The sequence below is a fragment of the Sphaeramia orbicularis genome, chromosome 18, assembly GCF_902148855.1.
Source record: "Sphaeramia orbicularis chromosome 18, fSphaOr1.1, whole genome shotgun sequence".
Lineage (NCBI taxonomy): Eukaryota > Metazoa > Chordata > Actinopteri > Kurtiformes > Apogonidae > Sphaeramia > Sphaeramia orbicularis.
The window spans coordinates 28,397,115-28,416,298 of NC_043974.1; the positions used below are offsets into that span (position 1 = coordinate 28,397,115).

General features: G+C 36.0%; 2 protein-coding genes across 4 annotated transcripts in view; one reads left to right on the top strand and one right to left on the bottom strand.

Moving 5' to 3' along the window:
- Positions 1-1,258: 1,258 nt before the first annotated feature.
- gba3 (glucosidase, beta, acid 3) lies at positions 1,259-9,802 on the bottom strand. 3 transcript variants are annotated; one of them, XM_030161619.1, is made up of 5 exons: positions 9,610-9,802; positions 6,399-6,623; positions 4,390-5,192; positions 3,202-3,325; positions 1,259-1,530 (listed from the first exon to the last, which is right to left on the bottom strand). In XM_030161619.1, the coding sequence occupies exons 1-5, from the start codon at positions 9,662-9,664 to the stop codon at positions 1,331-1,333; spliced, it is 1,407 nt and encodes a 468-aa protein (XP_030017479.1). In that variant the 5' UTR covers positions 9,665-9,802; the 3' UTR covers positions 1,259-1,330. The 3 variants fall into 3 exon arrangements, with proteins under 3 accessions (XP_030017479.1, XP_030017480.1, XP_030017481.1); XM_030161621.1 differs by lacking the exon at positions 1,259-1,530 and adding an exon at positions 3,592-3,684 and having other exon boundaries at positions 3,261-3,325; XM_030161620.1 differs by lacking the exon at positions 1,259-1,530 and having other exon boundaries at positions 3,208-3,684.
- Positions 9,803-14,257: 4,455 nt separating this feature from the next.
- adgra3 (adhesion G protein-coupled receptor A3) overlaps positions 14,258-19,184 on the top strand; it is a 44,434-nt gene continuing 39,507 nt past the window's right edge. Inside the window, exon 1 of the mRNA XM_030162795.1 lies at positions 14,258-15,263. Within this exon, the coding sequence (XP_030018655.1) occupies positions 15,055-15,263 (209 nt within the window). The 5' untranslated portion in view covers positions 14,258-15,054. The remainder of the gene's footprint in view (positions 15,264-19,184) is intronic.

Consider the following 19,184-nt stretch of genomic DNA (forward strand, 5'->3'; position numbering starts at 1 on the left):
TTTCACACTTAGCTTTTGTTCCATTATGTCAATACATGAAGTCTGTGTCATGTATGTACATAAGCATGTAATGATACAGTTCAAGAGGACACTGATTAAATGGGTATTATTTAGAGCAGAAGTCTCAAACATGCGACCTGGGGGCCTAATCCGGCCCGCCAAAGGGTCCAGTCTGGCCCGTGGGATGAATTTGTGAAATGCAAAAATTACACTGAAGATATTAATCATTTTAGTTCAGGTTCCACATACAGACCAATTTAATCTCAAGTGGGTTGGATCAGTTAAATACTATTATAATAACCTATAAATACTCACAACTCCAAATTTTTCTCTTTGTAAATGCAAATATTTTCATTTCATCAAACTATCATTTCACAAAAACACAAATAACCTGAACTAATTCGAACATTTTGAAATATCTGAAGTACAAGTTTACCAATATTCTGCCTATTATTAAATGTTTTGTGTATTTGTTGATCCACTGTGATCTGTAAGTTGTAATTTACATGTGTAAATGATCAACTGAGACATGATATTGTTAAAATTGCACTTAAATTTCCAAAGAATTTCAGTTTGTTCATGTTATTCACATTATTTTAAAGGATAGTTGGTAGATGTAAATATTTTCATCTCATAATTTAACTTTTTTTTGCTATAAAACAAAGAGGAAAGTTTGGAGTTGACATTACTTATATATTATGGTATTATTTCACTGGTCCGGCCCACTTCAGATCAAATTTGGCTTAATGTGGGCCCTGAACTAAAATTAGTTTGACACCTCTGATTTAGAGCCTAAAAACCTTTTTTTTTTGTAAACCTGTTAAGTTGTTGCTGCAGTCTGGTCTGGAGGGCTTACAGCTGCCTTGGCCCGATGAGTTAAGAACCCCAGTCCATAAATCTCCTGGGAAGAGTGGCTGGGAATTGTGTCGGACAGAATACTTATTTAAATTCCATTGAATCAACCGAAGCACCATCGCCTGCATCTTCACATCCTGCTTAAGTCAGATTTTCTATAAAGGCAGTCAAATTGACTATTGTGACATATTTTACCTGATTTTTAAAGTATGTCAGATGTTTGGCCCAGTAAAGGGGAGTTTATGAAGAAGTACTTTCACTGATGACAGCTGCACCTGCAATATATTATATAGGACAACTCCAAAACCATGACTTAAGATGTAAGGGATGCCTGTCAGGGATAAGGGGTTTTACTTGAGCATTTTTAGATGAAAAAGAAATGCCAAATCAATCATGGTCCAACAAAAAAACTTTTATTTTCCCCATATATCATCCAGAAGTGCATGGACAGAGATTTCCCGGCTGCTTACTATTCTCATTTGGGTTCAGATTTATATTTCATGATCATCTTTGCATACTCCCGTCCAGAGTGGTACATGGTGCGACTCAGCTTCTCATCTGAGAAATCCACGTGGAATAAGCCAAACCGAGCACTGAAACCATCGGGCCATTCAAAATTGTCCATCAGAGACCATGCAAAATATCCACGGATGTTGACCCCGTCTTCTTCAATAGCTATAGAAAAGATAAAAATCTGTTTTGTGTGCATATAAGAAGAGCTGATACAAAAACAAAACAATTCCCTAACTCCTAGAGATCTTTTTAATATAAAACCTGGCGTGTGACAAAATTAGCATCATGGGTGCAATAACTTAACACTATGTGGTCTAATCCCATGCTCATTAGCTGCGAGTCACGTGTAGCTTCTTTATTGTCTGGGTAAAGGCACGGCAACTTTTATTGAATAATAAGGTTGGAGTGTTTAAGCTTGGCTGGGATGATTCTCTTTTCCTTATTCCTTGTTTGTCTTTAACTATCCTTATGCTATCACACAAAGATAACAATTTAACCCATAGAGACCCAAACATCCAACAGCGACCAAAAGCATCAAGTGATGTAAAATGATTAATACCTGATGATCCATTAATCCTATCAATACATGAAAATAATTGAGGCAAATTGCAGTTTATCATCCTTTCATGGTCATCAGATATGACTCATTTGGACGTTCAGAGGCTCTGTAGTTACTATGGAAACACAGTCATCTTCTACAACATTGATTCACCAGTAAAACCCATGGAGTTGGATCAATGACAGTGGATGGAGACACTCGTTTTACGTTCAGTTAATGACAGATTTTACTCCATAAGTAACTTTTTCCTCAGTTTTCTCTGTTTCTGATATAATAACCCTCAACTTTCAAGCTGAGCTTTTATGAACATCTACATGATCAGTGAATTGAATAGAGGAAAATACCAGGGTTTTCACCTGAAAACTCAAAATACAGAGGATAATATTACAGTAAATGGTTATAAATCACTTAAGAAATGTTAAATGATAGTATTATAAAATTATACAGCTGTGATGGTGTTTATTATATAGTTCCATAGATGTTCAAATTCAGTTTGTTATGCATCAATTGCATCCATGTGTCTCCCCCTACTTCCCCTCCTTCTCCCCCAGTCTCTCTATCTATCTCTCTTTCTCTCCTCCGTTACTCTCTCTCTTTAACCCCAACTGGTCAAGGCAGATGACCGTGCTCCAGGAGTCGGGTTCTGCTCAAGGTTTCTGCCTGTTAAAAGGAAGTTTTTCCTCGACAATGCCACCAGTCACAAGTCAGAAGTGTTTGCTCCTGGAGGATTCTGTTGGGTTTCTGTAAATTGGCTTGAGAGTCTGGTTTCAACCAGCTCAACATGTAAAGTGTCATGAGATAACTTTTGTTATTATTTGGCACTATATAAATAAAATTTGATTGATTAATTAAGTAGAGAAAACTTCATCTGGGAACTGACACAGAAGTAGCACTGGGTCTTTATGGGTTAATCAAAAACATTACCCCTGGCAATAAAAATATACTAACTGGCCAGATGGTGGCAGCAAAACAAACAGCTTTACATCTGAAAAGTCATTGCGAAGTCTGATTAAATTCCAAAATCTTAAAAAGTAACTGATTTATGTTAGTATATACAGTCTTGATCTTTGAATCCCAGATTTGTGAGAAATGAACCCATTTTTTAAAAGGTTAAAAGTGTCTCAGATATTTGGCCAAGTAAATGGACTTTATGAGGCAGAACTATCACTGATGACTGCTGTACCTGAAGCAAATTTCTATGACATTTCCAACTGACTTAAGATAGAAATTGCTTGCTCATAATCATATCCAGTGCAGTTTTTACCCGACATTACCTTTACCCACTTCCATGATAGTGTCCTTGTAAAACTCGAAGCGCTGGACATCCTCCATCTGCAGCGGCCCCACCTGAGAGAAACCATTCTCTGTAATGTAGACTACCGGGTTGTTGAAAGTGTCCTGGAAAGTCACAGGGCAAATATTACCATCAAACAAGGCATCTCAGCTGTCACATATTCTGGGCAGAGAAAGATTGGTCTACCGTGTGCCATTTAGCTGCATTTCAACGGTGCCAAGCTCAAACTAATGGTCTGTGACAAGTCACAACAGCAGGAAATTGCTCGTTTGCAAACACTTTTCAGCAAAGTAACTGTTTCATTCAATGTGACAGCACTAATGAAGCATCAATGTGTTTCTGGAGGTGTTAAAAGGAGATTACTGCATACAAAATCGATAGCAAGACACTAAACAAATGTCAGAGTGTTTTCCTCATTTGGCTGAAGGTGATTTGTCTTCTTGTTGGTCAATTCAGTTTGATTCTCTGAGTAAAAAGAAAGATGACTACGCTATTGAAAAGACTGAATTTGCAGCCAAAATAAAAGACACAGCAGTCTGATTTGGAGTAATCTTAACGAATAAAATCCCAAACAGCCACTGATGCTGACACCATCTACTGATCTAAAATCTTTAATAACTACTGATCCATTAATCCTATCAATACATGTAAATAATTGGTGTAAAATACAGTTTTTCATCTTTTCATGGTTATCAGATATGACCCATCTGGACGTTCAGAGGCTCCGTAGTGAATGTGGAAACACCGTCATCTTCTACAACATTGATTCACCAGTAAAACCCACAGAGTCGGATCAATGACAGTGGAAGGAGAGACTTGTTTTTACTTTAAGTTATTAATATGTTTGCTGAAAAAGTCCCTTTTTCTTCAGTTTTCTGTTTCAGATATAACAACCCTCAACTGTAATCTAAGCTTTTATGAACATCTACTTGATCAGTAAATGACAGTCAGGAAATTACTTGAATTTCACTGAAAAACAAGCAAAATTCAGAGGATAATATTGTAATAAATGGTGATAAATTACTTAAGAAAGACTAAATGGAGAGAAATATTCATTTGGGAAGTGACATAAAAGTAGCACTGGTTCTTTATGGGTTAATCTGTGTGGACTGATGGAGGTAAGCTTTAGTAAATCTTGACAAAGATAAAATGTTGGTTTGTAATTCACCTTAATGTACTTGAGAAGTCTCCTTAAGCCATGGGGCACTACAGCCAGCCAAGGCACCCCACAAATAGGCCAGGAAGGATCCAGAACTTCTTCTATATCCCGGTCGCTCTTCATACACAGTGTCTGTCCAAATCCAGCTCCTGCTTTGACTTTACGTGATGTGTAATAGTTGAGCGCAAAGAAGTCAGCTGTGCCCAAAATAACAGGCTCATCCTTTGAGAAACTGGGCAGTCTTGAAGCACCAGTGTACCCCACTCTTCTACTGTTGGCATCAATGGCAGATCTCATTATTTCTGGATAGTCTCCTGTTAGAAATACAGGCCAGGCAAACCAACCGAGTGTAAAAGCAAAGTCGCGTTCAGTTGCAACGATGTCATCTGTGCAGTCTGGTTGTAACGGCTCCAACCAGTCGCTGTTGATGGCCAAAGATACCAAACCCTTCTGCTTTGCCCTGTAGGAGGAGTCGTAGCTATGCCAAGCCATGGCATGGGCACGCAACATGTTGTGGCCCACCAGGTAGGCAGTGATCCCTGGTTCTTTTAACCCAGGGGCATGGATACCGTCTTCATGGCCCAGTTTGGCACACACATATGGCTCATTGATAGTGATCCAAAGTTTGACACGATCGCCAAATGTCTGGAAGCAAAACTGAGCGTAGCTGTCAAAGAGGGTCGCTATACTCTGTGATTTCCAACCACCCTGATCTTGGAGAGCTTGAGGCAGGTCAAAGTGGTAAATGGTGACCATTGGTGTTACGTTACAGGCCAGCAAATCGTCAATTACTTTGTTGTAGTAGTCCACACCTGTTATCCAGTCAGACATGTTAGTTGTTAATGGTTAATATTAAGGTAAAACAGAACTAGAACTGTGATCATAACTGCTATCATTCGACATAATACAGCAGGGTCAAAACACGGTATTCAAAATCTCTCTGATGGGACATTTTAGAGACAATTTGACAGATTAGTGTTGCTAAATGACCCACATTTTTACCTCTAAATTCATTTTTGCTCTAGTGGAACCATAAGGAATTATCCAAAACAAGGAGCTACTTTATACTGAAATCAATGTTGGAATGGCAATCAATTAAAGTTGGCTCTCTGACGGGACATTACTGTGATTTGACCCAGCAGTGGTTCCCAACCTTTTTAGGCTCGTGACCCCATTTTAACATCACAAATTTCTGGTGACCCCAGACATTCAAAACTGAGACTTTTTTTTTTCTGCTAAAATTTGTTTTTGATCATGTAATAGTTTGGTATACTATGTTGCAAATGAACATTAATTTTAGATGACATTTAGTCTATATAATGTATGTATGTCTCAAACTTTTCAGTTATTTATTGGTCATTTTTCGGGGGGGGGGGGGGGCGTATTGTTATTGTTTTTTTATATCAGTATTTTATTATTTTTATTAGTAATTTATACTATTTACTAAATGCTGCTGAGAGTCGGGGACCTGAGCACACTGTGTCATTTCTGTGTATTCTATATGCTGAAAAAACAAATAAATTTGAATCTGAATATTATTATGGACAGAGGCAGAAAAGCCAGGTTGCGATTACTGCACAAAGTGAGAATTTTATTTTCCTTGGTCAGGGTATGTACAGTCAATCCCGTGTGTATTTACAAGGCTGACAATTAATACTGAACAAAAAATAACTTAAACTATGAATTATGAAAGAGCTGCAGCATCTGAAACCGACCACAATGAACATTTCACAGATAAACAGTACCACAGTGCTTCAGTTTCACAGTTTGTCATGTCTTTTATGTATTGGGATTGTCTCTGTCAACTCACCATATATTTTTATTAGTAAGTTTTTTATTCTCATTTTTATCAATCACTAGAAATTTCAGCGGACCCCATTTGAATTCCAGGCGACCCCATGTGGGTCCCTACCCCAAGGTTGAAAAACGCTGTAATACAGTCTTAACTGAATGAGATGGACGCTATGATGTTTTAACCATACTGTAACTCTGTCAGTCTAACAGGGACATGGTAATACCTTTGTGATTGACATGCCGTGTGGTCCCATCAGGCAGGAGACGGGCCCAAGAGAGAGACAGGCGATAATGCGTCAGTCCAAGCTGCAGGATACACTTCAGGTCTTTTTCCCACAGCTCATAGCTGTTACAGGCCACATCTCCATTCTGCTCCCCAAACACTCTGCCTTTCTCATGACAAAATGTGTCCCAGATACTTGGTCCCTTGCCATCCGCCTGCCAGCCACCTTAATGCACAAATAAATTGTTTCATTACATAAAACGAGGTAAGAAAAACCACTGCTACATTTGGTACTTTTACTGTGTCTATGGAGTAGATTTATTGTGACTCTACTGGAGCCATATTTATGTGATGTATACAAGGAATTACGTATGTTTTTTTTTTTTTTTTCCTTTTTAATCTAAACATCTTTTTGTTGGTGTGTTCCTGACAGGGGTGTTAACTTCAACCTTTTGATCATTTGAGAGACTATTAATCATATTGGGACACATTAGCCGACTGCATAAAATGAATCAGCAGTGTTAGGAAAGTAAAGGTACACAAATGTCACACTTTGGCCAAAAATATCACTTAGGCAACTGTGTTATGAGGCTAACGATATGTAGAAAGTTGTAATTAACATAAACTGTTGTACTGTTTATTTGTATTTCAGTGATATTTATTTAGCATTTATTGGGTATGTCTTTAGATTTCTGTTTTTAGCTATTTAATGAACTTTTTTTTCTCCTTTTGGAATTATATTTTTTCCCTCTTAATCTCTGATGCTTATTTCAATAATGCTGCAATAATGCTGTCATTATGAGCCCATGAACCAAATGATCAATGATCAATTAAACTTTTTTCCCTGAATCATCACAATGATTAGCCTATTATCAGCCTGGTATTGAAGGCAATCATTGATTTAAGGATACTAGTAATTTCAAGACTTAAATTTTCTATTTCCAGTATTAGGCTACTGGTGCCTGTAAAGTTGAAATAAAATAGTTTTACCTCTTGTCATGAAATTACTATGACAATGTGATTTATTCTTGAAAAAGCGTATTGCACCTGGTGATTTATAAATAGGAATAAAAAGAAGAAAGTGTCTGAAAACAAAAATATTCCAACTTTATGGACAACACTGTACATGAGATGCTGGAATACCATCTCATTTAGTGATAGTTTGTAAAAATCAATGTATATTTTGATACCACAATGTATTATGGTAAATGTTTTATTGTCATGGCCTAGGCCTTATCTCACCTGGAAAGATTTATAATGTAACAACATATCCAGTATGACAAAATTGACAGTACTCTATCGTTTTTGTGTATATGATGTCAGCTAAAATTTACTTAGGGGGTCAAATGAGTGGCCATTTTTGTCAAAAAAAAAAAAAATTGTAAGAAATGCATAGAACTGTGTTGAAATAATGCTAATACATTTGTGCACAGACTACTGATATTATTTGACAGTGGAAGCTACATTTTCAGAAGTATTGGATTTTGAATAGCACGTGTATGTGAAAACTTTTGCTGGTGGACAGATGTGACAGTGGACAGACGTGACATTACCCATGATGCTCTGGTCAGTACCAGTACTTTATTAATAATAAACTTATATACTTACTATTGCTAATTATCCTCTTATTCATAAATGTTAGTATTGTGGATCTAAAACAATAACAGCTGACACAAAAACACAAAATGTGGCAGTGGACGGATGTGACATGGTTGTTACGGATCCCATCATACTGATGCTCGGCAGCCATGTCACCGTTTCCAGAAATGATCCCTGTGCAAAAACTAGTATCATAATTATTTATTGTATAGTTTATCATCATACTAAAGAGTAAATAACAATATAGAATTGTTATTTCTTTATAAAAATGTTGATTGATTTAAAAAGTGATGTGTGACATTCTTAATGTATGTATTGGCGTAACATAAGCAGGATGGATCAGCACCATACTCCATATTACAGCCTGTAAAAATAAAATGTGATATGTAGTATATAATCTTGTAAGAAAAATTGGGGAATCTAAAAGAGTAGAATACTTGTTTTTCAGGTAAATTCAGTTCAAATATAACTTGGCCATTTGTGACATGAAAGTATAGCATTAATTGTGATGAAATTGGACATTTTTGACCCAAAAACATAGTTCATATGACCATCAACATGTTGCAACAGAACTGAAATCCTGTAAATTTGCATAACTTGCATTTACCAACACAAAGTTCCCTTGGGGATTCACTTATATTGATTTCTTATGCACAAAGACATAAATAAGACCTCTAAGCAAATTTTAGCCGATTTTCAGGGTGGGGAAGCAAAATTTACAATGTTTTAAGGCAGGGTTTGACAGTGTATGACCAATTAGTTTATTGAAAGTCATGAGAATTTAAATCTTCAAATCATATTTTACTGTATTTCTAACGGTCTTGTTGTCTACCTCAAGTTCAATTGCCATTTTTCTCATGGATTTGGTTGGATCCTTTAGGATTTTGGATTTGAAAGCTTTAATAAAAGCTTTGGTACGTTTTTTGTTGCTTCCTCCACTTCCAGACTTTCTCGTAATAGTTTTGCTCATAGTCCTTCTCTTCTTTCCATTATAAACAGTCTTTATGGACACTCCAACTATTTTTGAAATCTCCTTTGGTGTGACGAGTGCATTCAGCAAATCACACACTCTTTGATGTTTGCTTTCCTGATTACTCATATGGGCAAAAGTTTCTGAAAAGGTATGGATAATAGTGTTAGGTATGATTATGACATCAATATATGTTTGGTTTCAAAACAATTGATGTAGTGCCTGCTGAGAAAAAACAACTAAATGTTCATTGTAAATTTTGCTTCCCTACCCTGTATATATATTTTTTTACATTTGATTTTCATATTTCTATTGATATATTTCCTTATAATTTCATCCTGTTGTATCACTGTAAAATGTTTAATGGGTGAAAGGAAAGAAAAAACAATTTAAAAAATGAGTTAGAAATTAAAAAAAAAAAAAAAAAAAAAAAAAAATCAGTGTCTGGTGTTGGGGTTGAGAAAGAACAGACAAATACCATATACCACATACTTCATATCTTTCAGTTCTTACATTTTTTCCATCTTAAAAGTAGTTTATCGTTCATTTAAGTCAAATCAAAGCCCGGTGGTTTTGCAGTAGTTCTAATAAATGAGCTGTACCTCTGTAGTCTGGCTGTGGTCTCGTGGTTGTGTTTACATACCTTCTATTTGATACGCTGCAGTTCCCGCTCCCCACGCAAAGTCACACGGGAACATGTTTTACCGTGTTTCTCCAGACAAGGTAGTGGAGCACACGGTTATAAAGGTCTGTCTTTGTTTCACTGAAGCCCTGTAGTTTCACCGCAGGCTGTATTTCATTAGCAGTTTGGCATAAGGCGGCCATACACGCTTTAGCTACACCAGGAACTACTAGGAAATGTGACGTTTAGAAACAGGAAATGTGGACACTGTGTTAACCAATGGCAAATTAATACCACTGTTGTGACTGTTTCGGTATATGCGAGGCTTGATTTTTCCTTTTGCATTTTAACGTCACACGCAGGATATATTTTATAAACCTCTTAAACATCTTTCATATGTATTTTCTTTGCTTCATATTGGTACCGATTAAGAACATTTTGACCTTGAATGGTGTTACTAAAAAACATGTAGTTGCAATAATTTCAGATAAGTTTTGCAACTTTGAGTTTCATTCATATTTATGGCATGTTACAATAAGTACATTCTTAGTAGAAGCACCTGAATGCACCACGCCAGGCTTTACGTCCTACGTCATGACGTTGTTTTTGAGAAATGTATTAAAAAAGGTTTGATTGAAAATTGTATCGTAGAATTGGTTTTATTTTATTTATTTTAATGTTTTATGTATTTATTATTCATTTATTTTTTATTTTATTCATTTATTTATTTGTTTATGGTTATCTATATGAATATGCACATTTCAATTTCATCAGTACTTTTGTATTTAATTTGTGATATTTGAAATGCCTTGTGTTATTTTGTTCGTGTGTTCATTTATATGTTCCTTTTTTTAAAAAAAAAAAAAAAAAAAAAAAAAGGATACCATTCCTGTTTTATATATTGCATTGGTTTATAAGTTTGACGGAAACTCAATTTAAAAAACGTGAAAAAAAATTATATCTTGGAAAAATTTATGATTTTGTTTTTACAGATACCCCAAAAAGGAAAAAAACACTCTTTATAATTAATTTATTTCTCTTACTTGCTGAATTCTTTATTCATAAATGTAAGTTCTGTCGCACAAAACCAAATATTATTTATTTTTGGAAAGATATTGAACTATTGAAAAATCTGGAAACAAAAAGGCTATAAAAACCATTAATATTTGTTCTGATTTAGACATTGTATTATAATAATTGTATAACTCTTCCCCCAGGCAAACTTGTCATTTTCTTGTTGTATACATTGATTGTATACTTGACCTCGTTGAATAAAGATTTGCTGGGAAAAAAATAAATAAAAAAAGGCTTGATTAAATTAAATGTGATGTAATGTGAAGTCATGTACGTGCGATATATCATGAGAAAAAGTTTGTTTTACTCGTTGGAACTACATTGATTGTACTGATAGTGATAGTTATGATGAGTCTTTTTGACCAGAGTTCATGTTAGCTTTTCGGGTCATTCAACAAAGTGGGGTATTGCAAACAAAGTGCTCTATGAATGCCAAGCCTTTCCTGTCTCGATAACAAACAGTGGAGATGAAAGCATTTGCCCTGAGGCTTTATTTCCCTGGCCATACAATATTACCCTGTGCATCCCTTTTGTACACACTGATGTGATTCACTATATTGTATTGTAACAGAAAATTAATTGAATATATGCCTGTATTCATACTCCAGTAGGCTACTGTATAAGGACACTTGGAGGAGAAAAAATATGAAGGGTAAGGCTGGGTGATAAAAGGATAGTGTTAACTAGTGCGATATTATTTGATCTATTATATTGCAAAATTGCCCTTGGAGACCAGTAGGCCCATCTACAGTGTAACTTACTTTCAATAATTAACATGATTTTTGTCTCTAGTTGTTTGGTTTACATTGTCAAAAGCTTTTTAATCATCTTTTTACATTGAACGTTTTTATGCTCCATCTTTAAATTGTGTTCTGACCATAAAAAAGTCAGCCTTTTATCCTTACAGAAATAGATGTATCACTGATAACTATTGATATCGACTAATATGAAAATTTCAGTTTTTGTATGAAATAGAAAAGTTAAGTCATATCAAACTATTTTCTTTTAATTAACTCACATTTGTTTAGGTGTCTTTTTTTTTTTAAATTTAGGCTATTTATTTGTTTGTTGTTCTTATTGAAGGGGAAAAGTAATATCTACATGTGACAAACACCATTTTAGATATGACAAATACCAAAAACACACCAAAAAAAAGTAAAAAAAAAAGAACACTCCTCTTCTGTACGCATCAGACACGGTCTTTTGCAATTCAAGAGTCTACACAGACTTCATCTACCAAAGCTGAAACTATCAAAGATGTTTCCCTCGGTAAACCCCTCCTGTGACAGATGTAAACAGGGGCCGGCCTCACTTGCACATATGTTTTGGAACTGTCCTTGTGTTAAAATATACTGGACCAAGATATTTCAGACTTTATCCGAAATCTTAAAAAAACAACTTAAACCAGATCCGATTTTTACTTTGTTTGGTATGAAGCCGGCTGCTGTAGAACTTTCCAACAACCAAAACAATATGATATGTTTTGTGGTGTTGCTAGCGCGAAGATTAATCCTATTAAATTGGAAACAAAAAACTCCCCCCCACTCATTCAGCCTTAATGAGAGAAGTAATGAAACACAACTGGAAAAAATTAAATTTTCATTAAAAGGGAAATTAAACGCATTCCACTTAACATGGCAACCTTTCATTGATTATTTTAATAATGCAAATCCGTAAACAATTTAGGATTGGCGATATATGATGTCCTCAGTTTGGTTTTTTGATGTTCATTGTTTACTGTTGTTTGTGCGCTTTTTGTTTTACTACGTGTCCTCATTTTTTTTGCATTGAGCACAGTGAATGTATATGAACACGTCTTTGTTACTATATGAAAAAAACTCAATAAAGAGAATAAAAAAAAAAAAGCTTATAATAATAAGTGGTGCCAGGCACAACAAACCCCACCCCTCGTATGTATTGTAGCTTATTTTGGCATTGATCCAGCTGATGTCATCATGTCTGTGGGTGTGTTGATGTCAGTATATCAATTGCCTCTATATATGTGCCAAGTTTGAAGTAAATTGAAACAAAATTTATGTTTCTATAGACATGCGAAATTTTACCCATTATAAGTAAATGGGAAAAGAAAATTAAAAAAAAAATAAAATTATAGAAAATTTTTACTTTGGCCGACTGTTCCCAAAATGTAACCACATCTATTCTGGGTCACTGGCAATCTATAAACCCAATCTGGTATGAATTCAACCAATACATTTGCTGCTACAGACATGTGAAATTTTGCCCATTATAAGTAAATGGGGGGAAAAAAAGTTTTTACAATTCATAAAAACTCTGAACTTTGACCTACTTTTCCCAAAATTTAACCACATCTATTCTGGGTCACTTGCAACTGATGAACTCCATTTGGTATGAATTCAACCAATAGTTTTTCTGCTGCCAGACATTTGAAATTTTACCTATTATAAGCAAATGGGGGGAAAAAAACATTGAAAAAAGAATTTATAAAAAAATTTAACTTTGACCTACCTTTCCCAAAATGTAATGAATTCTATTCTGGGTCACTGGAAATCTATAAACCCAATTTGATATGAATTCAACCAATAGTTTTGCTGCTACAGACATGTGAAATTACGCCCATTATAAGTAAATGGGAAAAACTTTCTTTTTTGTTATTCATAAAAAATTTTTACTTTGACCTACTTTTCCCACCACTACTTTTGTGGGTCACTGGCAATCTATAAACCCAGTTTGGTATGAATTCCACCAGTAATTTGACTGCTTGAGGGTTAACAATCAATGAAACAAACAAACAAACACAAAAACAAACAAACCGAAACAAAAACAATGGGGGGCGGGGTAATAATAAGTCCAAACTCAATTTAGTAAAAGATCCAAATGCTGTGAGTTCATAACACTGGTCAAGAACAAATTTATTGTTTAAGTTTTTTGAGCTGATTTAGGATAATTTTGGTGTGCTGAATCCAAAAATCACATTAATTTTGCTCCATCAGGTCAACTTTCTGAACTATGCTACATATTGGCTTTTTAACATTTTTGCTTACATTTATGGGCATTTTCACATCATATGATACAAAATTCTTTCATATTTCTTGCAATAAACGAGTTCTGAAGATTTTACTTCAGCCAATTTATGATTAATGTTTTTTTTAATATTACAGGTGAATGAAATGGCTTCGACTAGAAGATCTTGCAAAAATAAGCCTGACGCATTCTGCTACATCTGCAGTGAATACACCATTGTACCTAACAGGAATCCTGTTAGAAAAGGATTTTTTTTCTCTTAAAACCTATTTTGGGTGAGAACTATATAAAAAAATCAACTGATAAAGTCACAAAAATGTGATCAATTTTGTGAGATCAAATTTTTCAAAATCAAATTAGCAAAAAAACCTGACCTGATTGAGAAAAACAGATGTCATTTTTGGGTTTAGCGGTGCAAAATGGTCCTAATTCAGTTGAAAAAACCTAGACAACTTGCAAAAAACATTTTTTTGTAACCCGGTGTAATCATCAGGTTAATGAATAGCCTGTCCCGAGTTTTATTGTGAAATCTGGACCGGAAGTTGATTGTATTCACCGGAACTTGACTGGTGGGACTTGTGGATCTCGGGGCAGGACTAGGCAGGACCATGGGAAGAGGACTTCTCAATGAACACAAGAGTGGGCTGTGAATTGTTTTCCGACGACCTAAAAGAGCGCAAACACCCATTGTGGATATACTTCTGAGTGTTTTATTTCTTCTTTGTACTTTATACTTAAACTTTACTCGGGTTTTTTTTTTGTCGTTGAAAAGATGATGTTGCGCTTCGGGTTTTGGGAAGTGATTTCCTGTCGGTGCTTGGGAAGGAGAAAGTTCCTCACCCTGGTCTGGTTCACTGTTTATCCCAAAGTACAGAGGAATTAAAGTGAGTTTTCTTAAGAGTTTACACATTTCCTAAAACTCTCTTCGGATAACCTGACAGGACTACAACCGCCTCGCGTGGAAAAAACAACAGTGGGACTTGGACGCACGCGATTTACAACAAAGAAATCCTCCCAACAACCGGATAAGTTAGTCAGTAGAGAATAACTCCACTCGGCTTTTGGAGATTTGGGTGGATTTGTAGCGTTTGGAGACACGTTTCCCGTCCTATGATGGAAAGGGAATTCTAAATGAGAGGTTTGGCAAACAAAGAAGAACCGAACAGAAGCACAACAGGAGGGAAAAAAAAGCCCGACGAGAAATGGAGGAGGAAGGAACACTGGAGCCAAACCAGATCCTGGGAAAGGTGTCGTTTTTGTCCTTAATGTTTCCTATATTTGTGGAAATACTCCAATAACAAACACTACACTGACCTATCTGTCCATCAGTCGTATTTAGTGTGTATTCCCTTCCCTAATGCTGCATTCTGCCTGTGTTCGAGTGTGAAAATGAGGGTGGATCTGTTGCAGTTGTTTGTGATTTTGCTGCTGTGTGGCAGCGGTGGTGACTCGGCTCAATTATCTGATTGTAAGCCAAATGTTGAACGCTCAAAAAGCAGTGGGAAAAGCCTGACGACCGACAGGAAACTGGTGTGCAGCAACATGGAGCTCCATCAGGTGTTACCCCCGGATTCCATCCCCAACAGAACACTCACCCTGTGAGTATGAAGCACATGCATTGTACATACACTGCACCATAAAACACACACACATCCAGTTTCACACTAATTCTAAACCCCCCATACAGTATTCACTCAATGATCCCCAATTACTAAAGTAGTTTTATTGTTATTATTATAACCTTTATTTAACCAGCTAATTGAGATTAAAAATGTCTTTTTCAAGATTGTCCTGGCCAAGACAGCAGCAGCAGAAGTTACACGAAATGGAAATCACAGCCATACATCCACACTAATATACACAACAAACAGAAAGTTAAGGATATTTTTCATTTTTGGGCTATTTTTTTTCCGTTGGGATTCTTGCACAGCACTTTTTACTTTTTTGTGTGTGAATTGAAACACATTTTGTACTGACAGACATAGTTTTATTTACAAATGGCAAAAATGACCCAGAAAAAGGACAAAAAAAAATCCTTAACTTTTTGTTTGTAGTGTACATAAACACAATGAAAGTCAGCACTAAAAACAAATTTGAACGGATAAGAATATACATATAAAATGTCACCATTATTTTAAAAGGTACTAAAAGTATAACAAGATTACTTAAAAGCATCTCAAAGCCAATCCCAATTCAAACAATTAGGAAAAAAAACATCTACACCCACATTTGTCCTTTTGCCATTCATTTAAAATGACTACGAATGTATTAAGAGACCAGTTCCTTCAGTTTAGTTAGTTTGTCCCTGAAAACTACATCTGTATCCAAACTGATGTGTACTTTTTTTGTTCATCTTAAACAGAATGACAAACAGTTCACCTCAGCTAGCATCTTGTCAGCCATACATCATTCTTTCACAGCTGCAAACTCTTAACAGTGTAAATGTAAACCCCATGTAACAGCAGCCTCCTGTAATGCAATGATTCACACATTGGAACATATTTTTGCAGCTAAATCAGTGCTGACACCAAATGATGTACCTATCCATTTTTGCTTCAGGCATTTCTCAATAGATTTACTGCTGTAAATGTGCTCAAGCTCAGTTTAAATCGGCTTTTTTGGGTGTTTTTATTAGCATGCAACCACTGTTTTTTATTTCTTATATCAAGTTAAGTCAGTTTGTTTATATAGCACATTTAACCCTTTATAGGGAACTCATAGAAATACTCTGAAATTCAAAATTCCAACCATAGCATGTTATTGGAGGACATAACAAGACTTTTACTTTTGTGAAAAAAGAAAAAATTAAGGTCAATGAAGTTACCATATTTGGTTCCTTACCTGTGAGAAATACAAGACAAGAACAAGAAATAAATGTAAAAAAAAATACAAGAAAAGCACATTTAAGGTGAAAGGAACATGTATTTTAGAACAAAACTGCAGATCCAGATACATTATCCCTTTGAACATCATTCCTTACATTAGTACCATTACTTCATGGTACCTAACAAAGCAGGTACACTCTTTGTTCATGCAGAGGTGGACCTTACAGACCCTGTAGACCACACTGGACCTGAGACTGTTGACTCACTGTCCTCACTGTAACTGTTGCTGTCACTGTCTTGTCATATATTTGGACATTATCAAAATAGTCACTTGCCTAATAAAGAGTTAAAAACAGAAGTTGACCCAAAATGCTTTACAGACAAAGTTAGTAGTAACATTTAGAAATCAGGGTAGAACATGGGCTACAACATAAGAAAGGCAAATAATGTTACATAAGTTTAAAAAAAGGAGCATTTGTTTAGTTATCTTGCTAAAATTGTTTGTCTTTGCATGGACCACACAATGTGACATACAAAAACACACATACCCAAGTCATGAAGTGCAAGTGTTTTCCACTAAAAGAAACCCATATCCAGAAGCTCATTGACTTTTTTTTTTTTATTATTATGGTTTGTTACCGAATGCTTGACAGATTAGAATGGTTGACACAAGCAAAACAGATGGAGAGAAGGAAAAAAAAAAGAGTGGAGCACTTGTGTTTTGTGGTGGTGGTGAGCGATGAGGGAAATATGAGAATACCAGGGCAGGGTGCAGGGGTAGAAAGCAAATAATAGACTCTATGGAGGGGAAGAAACAGAGGGAAACGTCTACTCAGTTAGGAGCTTACTAGACAGTTAATTGCTTTTACTATAGGAATCTCAAGGCATATCACATGTTTCTATTTGGAAGAAGTGTTTGCTTGCAATGCGTTGTGTAAATGTTGTTGCCAAGGTGGTAGAAATCTGAAAAAGTTGTAGAGAAGTTTGCCTCCAGTCCCATGTCTGTTTGTCTTCACTGAGCCTTGAGCCTGTTATCTTATTCTGACAGTGATGGATTGGAAGTGGAGCCAGGTTGCTCATGATTTAGCGTTGAGCTTAAGGACTGTTATGTGGAGGATGGCCTCCACAGAACAAGAACGATGTAATTACAGAGCAAAGGCAGTGAGCAGTGTAACTCTGAAGAATTCCTCCCCGTCTCCTCCTAGTCCCAGCATTTTGTATTTCTGGGTGTTTGCTTTTATTTATTGCAGGATAAGAAAGGCAGCGGTCCTCCATCACTGGTGTTCTCTACAGTTCCCTCGAGACCAAAGTGGTGATGAAACAGTAATTTATGTTGGCAGTGCAGTTTTTTGGGTGTTAATTTATGGTCTGTAAAATCAGTGGGCTCTCTCAGGAGACGAGGTGGTCTGGTTTTATGACTTTCCCGCTGTCTTGTAGTGGGCTTGACCATGGCCTGGACACAGCTGGTCTGAACTACTGCGAACTGAGGCAAAGAGGGGTCTCGATTCATACAAGGCAACTTTCCCGAACATGAAACGGCCCCTATTATCATTTCACCCTGTTAAACCATAGCTGATCCTACCCTGTTTAACTTTATGTGAGGACAGAAAGTTCACTCTGTTTGTTAACTGCACCCTACTCTGCTAAACAGACCATGACTGCTGTAATATTCTGTAGTTAATGACTTCTGAACTCCATACATTAGCGTTGTGTTATTTCATTAACATAGTGGCAAGAGGCAGTATAGCTGCCTTGTTGTTTGGATGATTTTCAATTTGCGTGTTCTTGCACCTTGTTGTGTATGTTAATTACAGGCCTTGCCAGAGATCCATTCCATTCATCATACTTAAAGCCCTTTCTTGTGCTTAGACTTCCTGTTTTCCACTTGAGGGGTCTGGATTCTAATGAATAAAAAAAGTAATCCAGGCTTTTTGGAGACTTTAAAAAAAGAAAAAAAAGTTGAACCACAAGCACACTCTGAGAACTACTCTTAAGGCTTTGCAGACATTATTGAACCACCAGAATAATTGTACTGCTCTTATTATGATGTCACATATGAGTAACAAAACCACAAATGTGCACTTTACAATTACAAAGTTGACCCCTAAAGACCTACAACTATTTTTGTGGTGACTTACATTTGAGGTTTTTCTCTACATTTTACCTTTCCCAACTTCCCAAGTGATTCATCCTCATGTATTATAATATCATCCTCCGCATTTTCCTAGATTTAATTTACTAATCCTATAGATGTATGTAGAAGCTCAGCCTAAATTCAAATATCAAGTGACGTTTGGAACAAAATTTATCATCAACTGAAGATAAAAACAAGCCTCTTCATCCACTGTCTGTACATGGGTTTCATTGGTGAATAAATGTTGTGGAACAGTGCTTTTCCAAGTTCATTATAGAGCCTCTGAACATCCAAAAAAGGTACATCTAACACCATTGAACATATGAGAAACAGCATTTTATCTGAATTATTTTACTGTATTGATAGGATTAGTGGATCAAAAGTTATTTCACATTTTAGATCAGATGCTTTTGGTCGCTGGAGGCTGTTTAGGTCTTTGAGGGTTAAGTAGCTGTAATTTCACTGAAATGGTTGCTGTAGCTGTGAAGTACACTTCTGCTGTGATGTGCCTCTCAGTGGAAAAAAAAATGAGTGATGCATTCCCCACATTTGTGCTCTCC

Bases quoted from the DNA above. Each gene is read 5' to 3' on its own strand.
- gba3 (XM_030161619.1), bottom strand. From the start codon at position 9,664: ATGTTCCCGTGTGACTTTGCGTGGGGAGCGGGAACTGCAGCGTATCAA. The intron at 5,193-6,398 runs GTATTACCATGT...ACTGGATAACAG, and splicing joins ACGGCATGTCAATCACAAAG to GTGTGGACTACTACAACAAA. The intron at 1,531-3,201 runs GTAATGTCGGGT...TCTTTTCTATAG, and splicing joins TATCATGGAAGTGGGTAAAG to CTATTGAAGAAGACGGGGTC.